Here is a 21,047-nt window from a genome sequence, read left to right on the forward strand (position 1 = left end):
AATTTCAATGGCTTTAATAGTCTACTGAACTGAAAGTATAAACTGTTTATTGCACCGACTGTAACGTCAGGCTTGTTAAATTAACTTCAATTCTATAAAACAATGGGATTTCATTTATTTTTTTTATGTTGAATGGCTGTAAAAAGAGGAATACCTTGATTTTAATGTAAAAATACTTTTTATTATGAATAAAATGATGAATATTGTACATATGGAAATTCCTGATTTAATATTCAATCTATGAATAATGAAAAAAAAAAGGTTTAAAGAGATGTAAACTATTTTACTACAAAAAATATTATGAAGGGGTTTGAAAGTTTTTACTGACAGCTTTATTTTACGTCTTTTATGTATGGGCCTCTTCTCAAAAAAAAAACTTTTAAAACTTTTTAGCACATTTTAACATTTGGATTATAAAGGTGGTGTTATTGTTATCTTGTCTACTAGTCTTCGATTTTAGGGATCAATTTTGATCTAGTTCAATCAGTTTTGAACCAGATCATTGAGTTTTCAGTCAGTTCAATTGGTTTTGAACCAGATCATTCAATTTTGAACTAGTTCAAACTTTTTTGAACCAGTTCGATCGATTTTGAATCAGTTCAATTATTTTTGAACCAGTTCGGTTAATTTTGAACCAGTTCAATCGGTTTTGAGTCAGTTCAATCGATTTTGAATCAGTTCAATATATTTTGAACCAGTTCAATCGGTTTTGACGCATTTTAATCAATTTTGAATCATTTTAATAGAATTTGAACTAGTTCAATCAGTTTTGAACCGGTTCAAAAATTGATTTTTTGACTAATTTTGTCCTAAATGCGCTAGCTCTCCATACTCAAACCTTAAACTTAATTCAATTTCCAAACCCAAACCAACATTAACTGATGAAGAACATTTCTCTTTAACTCATCTATTTAAAATTAATTTTCATAGCAAAAAAATGTTAATAATTTTTCACACATGCGTCAGACACACATTGTTATGAATTTCACCTAAGTAATTTATGTTATTCTTTTGACTTTATACAATACGATGATGGATGTAGGTGAACAATAAAAATTTTTTCATCATCATAAACGCTTACTTTTACTGCACAGAAGTGCCAATGTGTAATTTTATCGGTTGCTATGGTGTAAAATAAAAATGAAAGAGATGTTAGACATTTATGGAGTGGAATTCTGAGAAATGTTGCAATAATTGAGGAAAAATTGAAATTTTTTAAATTCTTGAATTTAAGTTTGAGTCACAAAATATGAATATTCTAGCCAGACAGTCTTCATAACCTCTAACACATCCTGTTTGTCCTTCAATTTACCATAAAATGCTCAAAAAAATCACGCTCCAAAAATTTTTATAACTGCATATTTCATCACATTAATTTTATCTGTCATACAATGTTTTTCAATTTAACAACCGAAATACATCCTATGATAAATGATTACATTGCTTTGTTGTCGTTACTATGATATGGGTTGGAATTGAGAGTGAAAGGAATGTCAACAATCGAGTTTCTTTTGCCTGATGAAATTCTTAACAAAATTATTTTTTCTCTTGAAAATCATTTTGAGGGTCATTGGAATGTGATAGTTATTGATGAATTCTGTTGGAACTATCAGAAACTTTATGGAATGTCATTTGTTGTTCTTTTTGTTGAAGAAATATTGAAGTTTGTGAATATTTTGATTATTAAAGATAGTTTAGAACTGATGTGGACAACCTGGAAATGCCATGAATCGTATGCTGTGCACGGTTTTGGTCGGAGCTTGGCACAAAGCTGTACAGTTGACCAAAAAAGGTTGCCTACGACTGGTATAGACCTTAAGAACATTTAACTGACAATATTTGAATTTTTAGTACAATTCATAGTTTCTTTCCCCTCCCTTCGTAACGGAAAATTTTCAAATTTTCAGTTTACTTTTGTCAATAAGAAAATGTTTAAACTTAAAATAATTAATTTAAGCAAGTTAATTACATTTCAAATGTCTTTAAAGAGACACATCGTGTACAATCAAGCATTATAAACCAGCTGTATAATTATTCCACCTATTTAATTGGGGTTTTGAGGTAAAAATTGTGGAAAAAAAATTAAATGCTTCTTGAAAAAAATTACAAAACATTGGAAATTATAATTTAAGGCTTTAGAATGTGGAAATAAGCAAATAAAGAATACTTATATGCAGTCCTCGACAAGCTTTTAACTTGAAGAGATAAATTCGCTTCTAAACAGCAAACTTTAATCAATTTAATTGGCAATATGGCAAATTTCATATTTCATCATCAAAAACGATCTCAAAAGCTGCTATTTTGCTGCCGTCGGGGCAGCTGGAAGTCATTCTAACGTTTTTCCATGAAAACTACAATGCAGATTTGCTTTAGTTACTACATTCTACCACAACATCAACATGTTTTTGTATTTTACCCAAAATCCAGAGCTCAAAGTTGATTCCAATTTTGTATGAATATACAGCAATGTCCTACCAACTACATTGCTCCACAATATCCACGTGCTATTGGATTTCTACAAAGAAACTCAAATATCCATCTAAAAAATTGCCATTGTTCTCGAAAATTCTCATTCTTTCTCCATTCTTCAATGTTTCCAACCACTACGCATCTTTTTCCATTAGAAACAGTAAAGCATGTACAGAGAAAAATCTGACAGTGACCTAAATTTATTAAAATTTATGACATAAATTTCCTCCGAAAATATTTCAATAAAAGAACTCCATTTTCCTTGAAAATGTATCTTTAAAGTGCTCAACTTTGTATGAAATATTAAGCCTTAGTTCTGTTGCTATAAATGAAAATCCCTAGAATTGAATTTATTCACGCATAAAAATACGAGACCCGTAATGGATTGTTTAAATAATTCATTTAAAGTTCCTTGTATGCAACAAGGTGCTTTAAAAAATTCATTGTCTGTAAATTTATGGTTTGAACATTTCAAGCTATCTCGCCCTCCTTCCTGTTTCCCGAAAAGTAAAAAAAAAAACTTGTACAGGAAACATTCATGTATGTGAAAAACTACAATCTGTTGCATACTGTACTCTATAAATTTCATATATTACTTCTGTTGTTGAAACATTGCTGATGGGGAAAGTATTGAACATTTGTTTTTTTTTTTGCATTGATATACTGTATTCCATCAAAAAATGTGGAAATTGAATTTCCTCTGCACGTCTAGAACATTAACCATTATGCTTGTTTGCATCCTGTTTCTATGCTGACGTTTATAGCTAAATTAACAATATATTTGAAAATTAAGCAAGAAGAGTTAATTTAATTATTTCAAAAAAGTTTCTCATGAATAATCAGTGATATATATTTAGAATTTATGGGAATCTACGTCGTTATAAATTTGTATGTTACACGTGTTTCCCGAGCAGAACGTTCTATAACAAATGAGTATCGACTTCTATGAGCTCTTCAGACTGGGATCAATACAAGAATGAGATCAGAATCATGACTTGAATGGGGAAGAAGACTAAGATCGAAACCAAAACCGGGATCGGGACGAAGAACGGAACCGGGATCGGGACAAAGACCGAAACCGGAACCGAAACCATGACCTGGATCAAGACAAAGACCGAGATCTGGATGAAGACCGAGATCGGAACCAAGATCGGGATCGGAACTAAGACCGAGACCAGAACCAACACCGAGATCGGAACCAAGACTGAAATCGGGACAAAGACCGAGACCGGAACCAAGATAGGAATCGGGACGAAGACTGAGATTGGAACCAACATCGAGTTCGGACAAAGACCAAGATCGAGACTAGGATCGGGACCGAGAATTCAAAGGAATTTTCTCGAATCTCGACAAACATCGAGCCCGAGATCAAAGAGTCAAATTCTTTGCCTCAGAAACTCTTAATGTATCCTCATAGCATTTTTGAGTGAAAGTCATATTGCCGTCAAATAAGCCAACTTCCATTTGATATCAAATGCATCCTCGACAAACCCTTCTCAACCTATATTGCTCGGTTTTATGTCAAAAGCAGAGACTAAAATGAATGAAAAAAATCTTTGATGAAAAAAATAATTTTTTTTCCATGATGAAAAAAATCATGATTTTTTTCATAATACGTACATTATTACGTAGAATTTAATCACGTAAGCTTCATAATTACGTAGAATTTCATCACGCAGGGCAAAAAACATTGTTTAAAATTTTTCTCAAAAGTTTTGTGTCAATCATGATGAAAATTTTGAATTTTTTTTAGCTCAAATATTGAATTAAACTAGAGTATTTTGAAACTTTATATGTTATTTAACTATATTTAATAAATTAGTGTAGTTTACTGGTGTTTAAAATACTCAAATTTATCATTTTTAACTTCATATTTGTGTACTTTTTCAATGGATTTATTATTGTTTCTCCATGAAAAAAATACCAAACTTCGTAGTTCATTTTCACGAATCTAACTAGTTTAAACACTAGAAAACTACACTAATACATTAAATATAGTTAAATAACATGTAAAGTTTCAAAATACTCTAGTTTATTTCAATATTTGAGCTAAAAAAATTTCAAAATTTTCATCATGATTGACACAAAACTTTTGAGAAAAATTTTAAACAATGTTTTTTGCCCTGCGTGATGAAATTCTACGTAATTATGAAGCTTACGTGATTAAATTCTACGTAATAATGTACGTATTATGAAAAAAATCATGATTTTTTTCATCATGGAAAAAAAATTATTTTTTTCATCAAAGATTTTTTTCATTCATTTTAGTCTCTGGTCAAAAGTACCATTAAATGAAAACTTTTCTGTGTATATTTCACAAATTATCCACATCTGTTCATTCAAATTTAATTATATGTGAACTTTAAAGATCCTAAGACTTCATCGGAACTAAGGTAACGTCGTTTTAAATTACAATCATTTTATAATGAAAATCACATGTTCAAGTTGTCGTCTTTAACCCTTAGCGACAGCAATGGAAATGGATTAAACATGACTTCATTAGAAGTTCGTCATCAAAGTTGCTATAAATTAGTTAGTTACTTATTTTACTGGACTTAATTTACGGTCATCGCTTGTTAATTTGGAGTAGCAATCAAAATACTGTCTATCAACCAGCTTCCTCAATACAAATATTCACCTTAATTTTCATATTCTCCAGACTTCATAATCCAATCAAAGCAAAAAGAAGAGAAGTTCTCGTCAGACAAACTAGCAAAGAAACAAAGATCTCCATCTTCTAGAATAATTAATAAAACTTCGTCTTATTGGAACTTTTTTTTTTGTTTTGTGTGTTTTAATTAGGAAAATAATTAAAATTTTAAAAATAAAAGTTTTTCTGACATTTTCAGCATGGAAAATAAGTTTTTTTCATGTTTTAATTCGTCTCAAAATGAAGAAATAGAACTGAGTTCTTCAAAAATTATAATGAATGAAATAGAGCAGTGATGGGCAAGCTGTGTGCAGCGGACACACTAATAGAATGCCAAAAAATGTTTGGAAATGCCATAAACCATATGAAATGTACGGTTCTGGTCGAGGCTTTTTGGAACTGTCATGAACCATACATCGTGTACGGTTTCGGTCGAAGCATTTGGAAATGCTATGTACGGTTTCGGTCGAGGTTTACCTTCAAGATGTTCCTCGAAAAACAAAAGTTGCCCACCACTGGAATTGAATAAGAAATAATATAATAGAGAGCTAAATCACCAAAATCACCACATTCACCTAGGCAGAAAAGCTTCTTTACCTTCCACAAACTTTTATATTCATTTCAAAAAATTGGCAATGTACTGTGTGTGGCAATAACAAGAAGGAAGGAAATATCAAAACCAAAACATGGAAAATGAATTTTAATAAATTTTATTTTTTACCTTTTGCATATTTTTTTTTTTTTTGTCATTAGATGGCTACTGACTGATGAATTAAGCGACAGGACCTTTTTTCGTTCATCCATGATTGAATGACAAGAAACATTTTTTTATTCTAAAATGATGAAATATTTTTCTCATAATTTGACTTCTTTTTATGGCCATCATTATGGAAAACCATTTTTCATGTTGTTTTTCTTTAAACTTTTCTTTTTAAGACTTGACGATTTCCGGCAAAAATAATGCTTGCTGGTCCGTAAATTTTTGCTTTCCTTTTCATGAAACTTTAATTGATGTTGTTGAAAAAAGTACAAACCGAGCGATGCAAATTGAAGAAGGCTTTGGAATTGAGCTTTTTAAAAAAGCTTCATGAAAGCTCTTTTATTGGGACCAAATGGAAGGTGCCTCAGCAGAGCATCCATTTGGGGGCTTTTAGAATAATTGACTGAAGTATGGACTCTCTTGCTCAGTGCTGTCCTAACTTTTTTGTGCCACGGCAAACCTTGATAGCAACTTCGACCAAAATCAAGCACTTCATGACAGTTCTCAAGACATTCGGCGGCACACTAATGTGCCGCGGTACACAGATTATCCACCGCTGATTTCTTAATTGTTGAATGACTGGGTATAGTTATGGATGAATAAATTGATGGATGAAAGGATACGTAAACTATCAAAAAAGGATCTTATGTAGCAAATTTATTTTATTTTTTCGTAATGTTTAGTGATTTATTGGATAACTTAGCTCATATATTGAGTTGTTTGACATGGGATTCGGTTGGTTTGATGGAAGTGATGTTGATTATGTTGCTGTGTATGTTGAGAAGTCAGAAGTCATGGAAATATAACTTAAAAATCAAAATATTGCAAATTAACTCATTTTTTTCGCATCATTTAGTTCAAAAAAATGTTGACGGTTAAAATTCAAATTTTTAAATACCGTTAAATTAAGTTCAAACAAAAATCCAATTTTTGACAGCAAAATTGAAGTTTTTGGCATTACTTTCGACGTACTTTGAAATTAAGCATCTTTAAGCTGATGCAAGCTCCTTCCTAGAGCCCTAAAACGCTAACAATAAGCTCACCAAAAATGCGTCATATAACTTTATACTCAACTAAATCTCTTAACTTACTCTTAACAACAATACATTAAATATTAATGAATCTTTCTCATTTTCTATCATTACAGTGAACTTCAAAACGCATCTGGAGAGTGGATGAACAGAGAAAACATCCAAACACCACCGAGACGTAGTTCAATTACACAGCCTGGTTACATACCAACTGCTGATATCATTAGGAAAAGTATAAGCCGCTCTTGGACAATATCAAGTAAATAAATGCTAAACTTATGCCATTTAAGACATTAATGAACTTTATATTTAATCTTTAGACCCCGAAGAGGATCAACTACCAAACGGAAAGAACGGCGTCGATCCAAGAATTGTTCATCCGAATTTAAACTCTCATGAGCCAAGCAGCTATCCAAATCTTATACGATTAAATAAGTCTCCATATAATAGCAATATGGATTTCAATAATTCCGATAATTACGAACGAACACCGCCGACCCAACGTCGAATATTACGACAATCAACTTTACCCAATCCCGATTCGAATTTACATTCGAGTAATTTAAAAATACCATCACCAACGATACAAATGAGCCCACAATATAGTCCATATCATACAGATAATGAGAATGAACCAGAAAATGAATCCACATCAGTGCCAATACCAGGTCAAAGGTATCAAATTCGTAGACAATCGACATTACCTTGTAAACAAAATGACATGCAAACATCGAAGTTTCTATCCACGTCCCCAAGTCGCTCATATTGTCGATCACCAGATCCAAGTGCCGATAATGAGCACACATCACGTTATCCACCATTTGTACGTCAATCAACATTTCCATCTAATAACGGAACACCAGAATATCATCAACGTCAATTGCCGACTTCACCAAATCGTTTAAATGTCAATAAATCACCAGAGAGTTGTGGTGAAAATGGGTCAGTTTCACCCAGACGTTTTATGCGACAAACGACATTACCGAATCCAGATCAGCATGTGAAATTATTACCCACATCGCCACCCAAAAAGTCGCCTCAATTCATCAAGCGTTCGCCTGAATTTCAACGACAAAATACAATATCTAATCCAGAGGGTATGAGTACGTTGTCCGTACACGGACCAAAGTTTCTTCCGATCTCGCCACGTCAAAAGCAAAATTTCCTCTTTCCTCAACCAGCACCACGTACATTCCTATCACAACAGCACTTTCCAACGATGAATGAAGACCAACCAGTTCCAGTTCAACCCCAACATCCACAATCTAAAATGATTAAAGTCCGCAGTCATAGTAATGAAGAGTACAGCTTCAGTCGTACCCTCTTACCACCATCACAGCAAGAAGGACGTCGACTATTGCCTGAAATTCCAAATCGTGCACGCTCACCAAGTCGTCTCGTCCGGCAAGATCATGTGAAGGATGAAGGCGAGAAACGTTCACCGATCTCAAAGACATTTGCTGAGGCAAATCAGACATTAAATGAGGAATATGAGGAATCAACAATTTATGAGACACAATATACAAGTGAGTACAGTGAATTGAGTTCAACATTTGCTGAAGCTGATGAGAATAATTATACAGAAGATAATTATGATACATATGATAATATCCAACAACCACAGCCAGAAATTGACCCAACTCTTGTTCAATTTGCAGCTGATATAACATCACAATTTCATTTTGAACCTCAAGCCCGTAAAACACCACATAATATGCGCAGTGCTGATGGCTACTTAAATGACAGCTCATCAGAGTATTGTTCTCCCGAGGATTACATCAAGCAGGCTCAAAAGAATCGTAATCGTCGTCGGAAGTCACGAGAACTTCCTGATCCAGAGGTCATTATTTCCTCAACTGATGAGGATTGTCGGCGACACAAGCCTGAAACCATGCGATCTGTATCAGAGGATGCATGTCCAAAACCAATGAAGACATTACCAAGACGTTCATTCTCGCAGCCGGAAAAAGAGACACAAAAGAAGCAAGACAGTCCACAGCTTCCATCACCCAAATTATTGTTACAAAATAAAATATTAGCGCATAAAGATGAAATACAGTCGGAAAATGTTGATGCAGCACAATCGTCAGTGCCTAAAAAACCCGTTTATAGATTTCCAAAAATGTTAGAAATGCGCGGAGATTCAAAAAGTTTTGATGCTGTTGTACGTCAGCTAATTAAGACGGAGAATAAAGAAAATGAGGATAAGTCACAGTCAATGGACGATAATTTGTTTAGTGATAAAAAGGAGGTGAGTTAATTGTGTATTTAGCACCTTTTGTGTTTATTGTTGTCAGCATGGTCTGGTGTGCTTACTGTGCTGGAGCATTGCTGTGAGAAGTAGGCAGACTGGATGAGAATCTGTTGAGTCCAGTTGTTGCTTTTATTTTGGAATTTGAAAATTTCAGTTCTAAGAAATTGAAAAATTCAAAATCAAAGTGATCGTTGAAATTTGAAATTTTAGTACTATGAAATTGCAAAATTCAAAATCAAAGTGACCGTTGAAATTTAAAAATTAAGTTCTAAGAAAATACAAAATTAAAAATCGAAGATACCGTTAAAATTTAAAAATTTTAGTACTAAGAAAATGAAAAATTCAAAATCGAAATGACCGTTAAAATTTAATTCTTGCTAAACAAACTTTTCTATTGTTTACACAGCACAAAACAACATTAAACGAAGCAGAAATTCAGAATGCAGTGGAGCAAGCAGCAGGCCTTTTCAAGAAAGTCGTCCTGCAACGTCGAAAGGAGAAAAATCCAAAAGAAGATGGTGAGTCTCAAAAAGTTTTCATTTCTATTCTTATCACATATTGGTTTGGGTAAATAAAAAAAAATGTTAGGCTTAATAATCATATGGAGACACGGCATCATCTAAAAGTAGAAGTTTTGTAGTCTAGAAAATTTATTATGAATACACAACACTTTAACTCGACCCTAACATTATGAAAAAAAAAAAAAAATTCATTTAGGTAATGGAGAGATTCATGCTTTACGATACTAACACGTAGATATACATTCATTTATTCTTGTCGCAAAAAATGTAACAGCCATAACATTCGGTTCCTATTTACTTTAAAAACACATTTAAGGTTATAAGAATATTTAATGGCAAAAAAACCTATTTTCGTAATTTATATGTCCACATTACTTATTCATGCCTGTCGACACATTCCTAAAAAGGATTATATAGCAAGCAATTAAAGCATAACACGAGATATATCTAAAAATAAATATATACGGCTGATGATTCGTTGCTCGTAAAATATTGACTAAGGGGATTAAGGATCTGAATTTGAATGTACTTAAATCTGTTGCATCTTCATGTATTTATGTATGATGAAGCTTCGTTCTACTTCTTGTTGCTGTACTTTATGTCAAGTATGTACAATGAGAATATGAAATGAATGAGGCTCGAGTTGGATTTTTGCTGCTTTTTTAATTGGGATGGGATGATTAAAATGGAAATTATAGACAGACACGGGAAGAGAGAGCTTTAACTCGATGGATTAGTATAGAACCTCTGAAGATCAATTTTGAACGTTAAAAAAAATTCAAAAATGCTCCAAGTTCAAAAATTCAAATCTTTGTTTACATTCTGAAATGCTTTTTTGTCTTTCAAAATTTTGAATTTCTGGACATAATTGCTTGTCATTTTATCGATCTTTTGCTTGTACTCTGCTCAAAGTTAAGTTTTCAACATGTTATGAGCTTGTAAAATGTCCAAAAAGTACTTAAAATTACAAATTTTTAAACTTTTGTACTAAAAAATTGAAATTTTCAGATTTTGCATTTCAAATTCAAAGTAAGCAAAACCGTTATGACTTTTGAACTTGAACTTTGAACTACAATAACAATCGGAATTAAATTCCTTTTCTGACTCAAAATATGCACTAAATTTACTTCAAAATCTACCCAAAATCTTAACAAAAACCATCTCATTCTCCTCAACTCACAACAACCATCCTAATTATCCATTTAACTTAAATTTAACCACATTATTTTCAATTTATTAACATTGCTCTAATGCTTATCTCTAGATCGTTCTTATAAAATAACGTCGCAAAAAAAGTCAAGTGAACGGTGTGCAAGCGAAAGGCAAGAAAAAAATTTATACTTTTAAGTTGTTTTATGACTGTTGCTTAAATGAAGCTTTTAGCATAAACATAGAAACAACAATTTTAAAGCACAATAAAAAAGCAGAAGAAGTAAGCATACACGTGTGTAAATATAAAAAAAAAGTACGAAAACATGAAAATGTTTTAATAAAATTGTAAATATTTATGTTTGGAAAGAAGATGTACTTATGGAAGATGCTGCTTAATGAAAAAAGAGAAATGGATGATATTGAAGCTTCGCAGCAGGTATATGTTATGTTAGTGAAATGTGCATATATGCTGGTTTAAATGTTGATAAACTAGAAGATTATAGCTTGAAATAATTTGGAATTTTTGGATTTTGGGTTTAATTTTTCGGATTGAGTTTAATCCTAGGATTTAAAATAAATCTTGGGATTTATTTTTAACCTTCAAATTAAATTTCAAACTCTGAATTTAACGTGAATTCCCAAACCAAATTTGAATCTTCTAATATGTTTTAAGTCTTTGCATTCAATTTAAATTTCAGGATTTAACTCTAATCCCAAGATTTAATCCTAACCTCAAAATCTCAAACTACCCCAAAATTAATCTAAATCTCAAAAATCTTCTTGCCATCCTCAAAATCTACACACCAACTTCGAAAATTATCAAAAATCCCATACCATAAGTTCCTATTTATCCACTAAAAGTTTATATTTCAATTCCAACATGAACAAAGAAGCTTTAAGCTCACAGCGTGTGATCGACGATGTGTAAAACCGTATAAATGTTTCATTCACTAACTATGAAGAGATATATATGAAATCTATAGACATAAACTCAAATGCCTGAAACAGTTGCGAGCGAAAAACTTTTTCTGAACGTGAATGAAAAAGTTTCTTTGTAGCAAATTTGCAATTGCTTTTATTCATCACTTTTTTTTTACTATAAAGCTTCATGTAAATGTGCTTTTTTGAGGAGATATTCATTTTCTATTAAAGTGCACTCGTGCTCGCTTGCAAATGCTCATCGAGAATGGAATAAAAAATATTTTTTTTTTGCAAATATTACAATTTTATTGAAAAACGTGATTTGATTTTGATTCCGTCTTTCCTATAAAAGAATGGAGAGAAGTCTTCATGTACAAACTCAAACATCACTTTGTTCTTACATCACACACAATACATGGTACATGTACAAACCATTCGGATATTCGGGGGGAATTGATGAGTGATGTAGGTTTGGTGACTCCTAATCCTTAGCATGCAAATAGTACAGAAAGATCACTACAGTACCTAAAAGCGGTCTTTTTGCCAGTTAGGGAAAATATCTAGTCTTAACGGTTTTTCTAATTTTATTACAAATTTGAAATCTAAAAATTTTTGTTTTTAGTACAAACTGTTACAAACTTTATAAAATTGCAAATTTAAGTACTTTTTGGACATTTTAAAGCCTATAACATGTTGAATACATAACTTTGAGCTGTAAACTAACAAAAGATCGATAACATGATGAGCAATTATGTCCAGAAATGCTAAATTTTGAAAAACAATAATAAATTCAAAGTGTAAACAAAGATTTTTGGAATTTTAAGCAATTTTTGAAAGCTAATTCAACGATCTTAAGTGACTTTATGCAGTTCTGAAGTGTAAATCAGCAGCTTATTTATTAATAAGTTTAATTAAAGACTCTCCATAGATTTAATTTAATAACGACGATGTTTATTCTTCAGAAATCAAAAACAGACTAAATTATTCATATGAAGGGGACTAACAACTATAAAAGGGGAAAAAACAACAAATTTTAGTTGCTTAAAGTTCAAATCAAGTTCAAACATAAAATAACCGTTACATTGTTCTCAACATATTATGATGATTTTTTCTTCTAAATTCATTAAATTGAGGCTTTCTATAGTCCACATCTATGTCTGATATACGTCATAACTTGACAATCCCCGCACAACACTCGTAACATAGACATTTTCTCTTGTAGAAATTCAATTGCAGTTGGATAGATATCCACTTTATTTTCGCGTTTATTTTTGTTTTATTTCTTATTCAATAAATTCTCAAAGAGATGTAGTATGTATGGAAATACGAAGAATGAAACGATCGGAATAAAGTATATATCATTTGTTATGTGCACGAGGAAATATTTGTCGATAAAGTCATTTATAATTCAGCTAACGGAATTAAGATGTGTAGATGCTTACTCCATTCAATGTTTTTTGTTCTTGCACAGAAAGCGAAAAAGCGTAAAAAACTTTTTCTTCCTTTTTTTTTTTGTTGATCGAAAGGATTCGTGCCTACATTTTTATATGTTTGTTACTTTTCGTTGACTTGTTAATCACTTGGGTGAGCTTGACTGAAGCTGAGTAAGGAGTAAGCACCTTAGATTAATCTAGAAAGTAAATAATTTGATATCTCTTAGTAACAGCATGAGTCTTGTTGATTTTTTGCTAGGTTTTCGGTTTGTTAATGCTGTGGATTGATATTGACTTTGTAAATTTGAAATTTTTGAGTCAATATTGATTGATAAAGCATGACTATGAAGAAAATATTTGATTTTAGTATGGCTTTTGGAATTATATAGTCTATTGATGCTTAATACTCGAAAGTATCACATCAAAATGGACATAAACTCTGAAGATCAATTTTGACCGTTAAATCAAATTTCAAAAAAGGTTCAAGTTCGAAATTTTTGTGTTTTTGTTTACAATTTCCAAAAGAATTAATTTACGCAAATTTAAGTATTTTCGCGTATAGTTTCACATCAAATAACTGATCTTCAACAAATTTACAGTCTAAAGTTATGTTTTGAACATGCTAATAACTTGCAAAACCAACAGAAAGTACTCGAATTAGCAATTTTTGAAATAAATCAATACCAGAACCAGGTAACTGTTATCATTGCATAAACGTGACAACTTAGAAAATTAGGCTATCAATTTCAATTTACATGTAAGTGTCATGTACGTCACGTTAACCCTTGAAAAAAGGTCGACAAAAAAAAATTCTCTACAAAATTCTTTTCATTCCATTTCTTCAAATTGATGTGTACAAAAAAAGTACCGCACATGCCAACATATAAAAAAAGACAGAAAATTTTTCATTTTTCGCCAAATCTTCTCAGTTTCCTTTTTAATCATAATCACAATACGAATATTGTGTACATCCAATGTTGGTTATTTGGGTTGAATACTAAACATACACAAACACCCCTTGTACTATACGCTGATATAAAGCTCACAAAAAACAGCCGACATAGCCGTAAGATAATAAAAATAAAGTAAGAAACAGAAACTCGTGCGTTACTTATTTCGTTTCTTTTTTTGGTGTGTAATATTATCTCATAAAAAAAAGTTCATGTGTATCCATCATAACGAATTTGAACAAAGAACTTCTCTCTTTGTATAGAAAAAAAAGCTCATTTGAGTCGGGCAAAGCATAAAAAATTATCTTTAAAATTTATCATCTCGGGGGTACTTTAAATGTGAAACAAAGAATGTTAATAGTAATATTTTTGTTGATCGAGGGGACTTGTGCGCATTTTTGAAGCATAAAGCAGCATGTGAAAAGCATATTAGTAAAATCAAACTTACTTCTGATACTAGGATTTAGTATAGAACATCTCATGCAAATAATTTTTAATTTTAATGAATTTTGCTCATTTAACGGATTTTAAGAATTTAAATTTTCTAACGATTTCTAAAAATTCATATTTTCTAAGAGGTTTGAAAAATTTGAATTTTTTTAGAAGAAAATTGCCACGTGGTTTTCCATATTTAATTTTAAAACCAATAATTAGAACATTTAATCGTGCTTTTAAGCTTCCAAATCAATCAATAAGTCAGTAACTCGATGGCACAGAGCTAATGCTTCAAACTAAAGCTCTCTATGATGTGTGGTTGCTGAGTTTTCGTGTCTCAACCAGTCACCTTTCCTGCCAACCGCCTCTCTTGTCAACCATCTTCCTTGCCCAGTCAGTCAAAGTTTCCAAATATCCACCAAAAGAACTTTCATGCTACCAAGATCAATGAACCTTTATTACCTTTCTGACAATTCTCTTGCTTTTGTTTCGAGGAAGCAGAAAATTTTAGATTGTCAAAATTTTTCAGATGCGAATGTCAAAAAAGGGAAAGGGAAATTGATATGGAAGTATTGGTGGGTGAGGAACTAACTGAAAAAGCTTTAATAACATTTTATGCAGATATTTTTATGGAAAATAAAGTCAAATTGAGGTAAAAGGTGTTTGTTTTAAACGAGACGAAGCAAATTGCTTTCTCAAAATTTATATTGAAATTAGCTGTATGGCGAGACGAAAGGAATTTACATAGCACTAAAGCTATACATTAATGAGACTTTCAATGAACTTTTGATATTTGGTGGAAGTAAGGAAAATTTTTGGGGAAACAAAACCGGAATTTAGAGAAAAAAATAAAATAAATGAAATTTTGGTTAATTACTTCCTTAAATGACAATATTAATAGACATTATTTCATGCATTAATTAATAACTTTTTCAATGAGTAATTATGCATATTGGATAGTTTACTTTCATAAACAAAAGCGTAAACAATTTGATGGAAATAAAATTTGAGAGGAACTAATTTTTGGAGCACTTCCTTGACATTTACTCTGATCAATATACAGTCAGATCAGTGCCAGAAATTTAAGCAACTTTCAATCATGCGATTCTCTTGAAGTTAAGGACTAGGGCTCTCAAACAGCTGCAAGAGAATGGTTTTAATCAATAATTTATCAAAGGATTCGAAATGGCTTGATGGCGGAATGGTTTAGTATTCAGTTTCTAATTATAGCAATATCAACACTCTGTGATCATGGGTTCAAAACTCGGAAGTAGACAATTTTTAAAATTGTCCTTTTTCACAGCCTTCTTTTCTTGACTACAGTCTTAAATGTGATTAAAGAAGTGGTTTTGAATGCCACTTCAAACTGTACCTCTACTGAGTCCAGAGGTCTGGCGCACCCTCGCACTCGTGAAACAATCATTAGCTGCGAAACGCCCATAGCACAGCTTTGGATCTCTATGAATCTGAATAGCTAAAGGTTTTTAACTTTTCAGCCTCTCTACCCTCTCCTGAAGGGAACACATCCATTTTCATATTCATTGTTTGCTGAAAACTAATTCTAATCAATATTAAACTCTTTAAATTAACCTTGAGTAGCACAATGTAGTCTCGAGAGCATCGCTCCATAGCTGCGTTGACGACATCAAAGCAGCTGTTTTTGCCCATTTTGACAACAAACAAACGAAACTTGAATCAAACAAGCACGAGTAAATATCACAAAAACTTTTAATCTAACGCCTCCTTTGTATAATTATTAGATCACTAATTAGACACCACAACTGAAATGTAACCAAAAATGTCAAAAACTATCTTAACAGAATGTAAACTTAAGTATCAATATAATTCCACCTTAATTATTGAACTTTAAATATTTGCTGACATTTACAGCACATCAAATGATAATTAGTAAAATCCTATTAAAAAAAGTTCATTACCTCCTGAGAAATTGAGTAAGCATGACAACCAAAAAAGTTAAGATTTCTAAATATATATGTATCTGTGGCAAAATGTGCTGTTTTCACACTCTGCATATTTTACCGATATACTTATTATATTAGCTATCAAATACACTTAATTTTAATAAGAATAAGCAATTAATTATTTGATTTTGAATCCAAAAATTCACTGGCTTTGAATTTTATAATTTCATAGATTTATTTTAACATATTTCCATTGTATTAGTATCTAATTGTACGTAATTACATCTTTATCTCGAGAGGAAATAAATCTCCATAATTAAATTCAATTACTCGATAATTTTTGCCTTCGGCACTTCTTTATTCTCTCACAAACTGACCCATATTTCTCATCTCCATATGAGTTGCTTTATTCCCATTCATATCTCCGACATTGGAAATTGATGAGTTGAAAATTAACTGTTGTTACATGCGCCCGACCTCGATATAGTTCGATATTAACTGCTCCCTTATGTAATAACAAGTAACGATGCGGTTGTAATATAGTTTTTGGCCTCATATGGTCTCGTCGGTCTCCCTTTCTCTCTATTTTTTGTTGTTGTTTTTGACCAAAACGGAAAATTAAAAAAAAACATGCTGCTTTTTGGATCGTTGGCAATGATCGATAATTTTTGAGTTAATGGTGATTTGTTTGATTCATCAGAGCGTTATGTGTGTGTGTGTTTGTGGGTTTTTTTGATTTTGACAAATTTATAAGCAAATTATGCAAATTGGTATGAGCAAAAATAAAATGTTAGGGCATCTCTAAAAGAGATGTGGACGACATGTGGAATTACTCGGATACTTTATTGAATAATGATTTACTTACTTATTTACTTACTTAGCTGAGCTTATAGATCAATTGTGATTCATGACCTCCCTCAGGTGCCCGCGATTTAAATTAAAAAAAAATTGACAAGGCAATTCAAAATGATATTAAGTTAATAGTGGGAATCGAACCCAATACCTCACTAAAGAAGTTTTTAGATTTACAATTCTAATGCTTAACAATCAGACAAACGATTCATTTATTTGTTGATGGCAGAATTCTCCTTATTTATCTTCATGTGTTGATATTCATGTGATGATCTTCATGTCATTTTCAATTGATCAATCGAATCTCGAACAGAGTTGCTAGACTCGGCTAATCGATGAAAATAGCGGCTGCAAGCCATCGCGACATATGGCATGGTACCGAATTTAAAGCGAATTAGGCTTCAATTCAGAGTCTGAGTTTTGGTCGATTAGCTGATTTGTGCTATTTCCGTTATTGTGCATGCATTAATTGATAGATAAATTCCAAAATCAATACAAATACAACCAAAAAAGGACAAATTAATTGTCATATTGTCATTATGATGCAATTTACTAGATCGTAGACCTCAGATTTCAGATTCTTTGATTCTAGCCATTCAATTAATATGAAAATACGTCATTGCGTATTGGATTCATCCATATTTCCCCTGGATACGTTTCTGACAGTAATAATTCAAACATTTTAATCAAAATTCCTGAGAATTTAATCTAACAAAGCTAATTATAACATTGAGATCCTAACTTAATACTTTCTTACTTACTTATCTCTATTTAATCTTCTCATACATGCAATATTTATCTCAACACATAATTCAGATCCCTTTAAAAATATTTCAATACTATTCCAACTTAATTCCCACCATTAAACAGCACATACATCAACAAAAGCATTTTATTTACCAATTATTCACGCTCATATAAACCCAATCAACTCAATTATTATCAGCCATACAACCGCCGATAAGAAACATATGAAAAAATAAACAAAAAAACAGCCCCAATTTATAAACATTAATCCACAATCGAAGAGTGATTAACAAAACAAAAAAATTAAATCGATTTGAAAAACGAAACGAAAGTAAACATGCAAAAAAAAGCAGCATAAAATCCCAAAAATAGCAATAATCTCCCCGCATTTAATTGGATTTGGAAATTTAATGTTTTTTTTTTTTGGATCTTGATCAAATTTTGATGATCAATTAAGTGCGTGCGGGAAATATATTAATTAAATAAAGTACAAAAATGCTCAGTTTAAAGTTTGTTGATCGACTATAAATGGTGCATTGATCTCTTAATTAAATTTATTTTCTTACAACTTCAACATTTAATTCAATTCAATTTAATTAAGTTCCCATTTTTGTGCAGTTTTCTCACAATTTCGTCCAAATCCGTCAGACTTGCTCTCACAGACTCTCATTGTTTTCACTTTTTTGTTGTTCAATGGCCATCAAATGAAAGCAATATTATATTTTTTAAAGCAAATTTGATTAAAATAAACAACTTTTTGGCATATACGTGAGTTTCTATTTTTTTTTTTAAATTTCATTCATCTAGTCGAGAGCACTAGAAATTGCAAATGAATTCAAACTTTGCTTTTGAGAGGTTTGATTGAGTTGTGAGGGTGATTTTTGTTTGAATTGCGATGCGAAGTTTGCGTGGGAAATTTTTATTTTAGATTGGGTATGAGCAATTATGTGATGTTATGAAAAAAGAAGTCATAACTGTTAGGGACATCATGACATTAATGTTAGAGATTTTTGAACTTTTTGTGAATAAAAGTTCATTAAGGTTGAAATCAAAGCTGCAAGTTCAATTAATTACCTAATTGTTTCAAATAAATCCCTGCCCTGACCCCTGCAGAGTCGTTTAATAGAAACGGTTACGTATCTTAACTATCAGTAACTAGACGAAGGCACACGGCGTGAGTAAGTCGGAAAATGGCTTCCCCAAACTAGCCTTGAATTACAGCATTTACTTTTGAGTAAGTTGCACTGTTAAAAATATGCATCTAGTTTCTTAATATAGCCTTTAAATTCCAACCAATAGACCATCTAGAAACTTAAAATTACACCTCAAAGAGCAATAATCGGTTAACCGGTCAAAAATCCAGCCTTAGACTTAACTGACCATAGAATATAATGTTGGGTTTGCTTATAGCAACGGCACTGCGATCGATGATCTGTTGTACCATCTAACTGGCCCTAAGTCATCTCAGAATTCGATTAGAATCCGGATCCATGTCAGAGTCATGCTAGCCTGGTGTCGAATATTGGATCGATTAATCGATTTTTGCTATTTGGTTACCTCGGTCAACTGTAACTTACCAGTTGGTTTACATTCTCTTATTCTGAATCTAACAGTTTATACTACAATATTATTCAATTCTAGTTCTAGTTCTATAATTCTGCAATTGTTCCATTTTTTTCCATTTCTCAGTATCACAAAACCCATTTTGAACTCTACACTGATCTATAAACTGTCCGAAAGTATCAACAAAAATAAACTCAACAGCTCTTCTATAACAAGTTTCATTGTTCATATCATCATCTAAAGCACACACACACACACAGAATCACAAAAAAAAATTGAAATTGAAATAGCCACTAACGAACGCATTTCCCATTCAACATAAACAATCATTTTTCCTACTTCTTTTGCCATTTTTCCATTCAATTCATTTATGTTGTCATGAAAAAGCTATAAAGGAGTTTAATTGGATTTTGTGTGTTCCGATTTTTCTCTCTCTCACTCTTGTTACTCTTATGCATCGAGCATTTATATGCAATGTTGTGTATGGACTTAAAATTGTTGAAAAAAAAGTCCCAGTCAACTCTAAAATACTTTTGCAATATTCCTGGTATTTTTATGAGTTGAATTTACATACATAAGTGAGATGTTAAAATTTTCATAGCCATATACAGCCATAAAAGCTTTTATTCTGTAAATGATAAGAGCATAAGGTTAGGATAAAGTTTTTGTGTACTATGTTATAAAAACTGTAAACTTGGATATTTTAAGACCAAAATTTATTGCCAATTTTCTCAATTTTCATTTGTGTATGCTTGCATGCAATCTCGGCAATATATAATGAGAATTTATGAACGAAATAGTGTCAATCTTTTGAGGATAAAATTATTTTTATGAGTTTTTGAATGTTTTGGAATCAAAGTTCGAAATAGGAACAGGGAATTGGAATTTGTGGGAAAATTGTTTGGGTATATTCATCGAAAATGTTTGGTAAATGCTAGAAATGGGTCTTAAGTGATGTTTTGGACTTACTAACCCTAATAGACTAAGAGCATGCATTCATGGTACAGCAACACCATTACGGTACCTAAAAGCGTTCTTATTGACTGTTAGGGTGTTTGGTCTAATGCATTAATAATAGCTACATATGCAATGAGCAGAGAATAGAGAATTAGATTTAAATGAACATTAAGCCACGCTTCATAGCATCCTCCGATAGCTCAGTAGGTAAGACCACTTGTCTTGCTATCTAAAAGTCATGGGTTCGAATCTCACTCGATCTATAGATGTGGAGAAGTGTGCTTCCTTCTCTAAAACTCTAACAGTAAGGTCCCTAAACATGATAGTCCTTCCTAGTAGACTTCGAGCCTTCGAGACAGCTCCAGCATATATCAAAATGTTGAAAAAATGACAAGATCACCCCAAAAATTGGCCTTATTTGATGGACAGC

General features: G+C 31.8%; 1 protein-coding gene across 1 annotated transcript in view; it reads left to right on the forward strand.

Annotated features, from left to right (window-relative positions):
- The window catches only part of btsz (bitesize), a 144,904-nt gene that overhangs the window by 79,487 nt on the left and 44,370 nt on the right, over nucleotides 1-21,047 (forward strand). Inside the window, exons 3-5 of the mRNA XM_070646591.1 lie at nucleotides 7,027-7,169; nucleotides 7,231-9,161; nucleotides 9,571-9,682. Coding sequence (XP_070502692.1) covers nucleotides 7,027-7,169; nucleotides 7,231-9,161; nucleotides 9,571-9,682 — 2,186 coding nt within the window. The remainder of the gene's footprint in view (nucleotides 1-7,026; nucleotides 7,170-7,230; nucleotides 9,162-9,570; nucleotides 9,683-21,047) is intronic.

Source organism: Chironomus tepperi, unplaced genomic scaffold, assembly GCF_022539635.2.
Source record: "Chironomus tepperi strain 1889 unplaced genomic scaffold, CSIRO-AGI_Ctep_v1 contig_364, whole genome shotgun sequence".
Classification (NCBI taxonomy): domain Eukaryota; kingdom Metazoa; phylum Arthropoda; class Insecta; order Diptera; family Chironomidae; genus Chironomus; species Chironomus tepperi.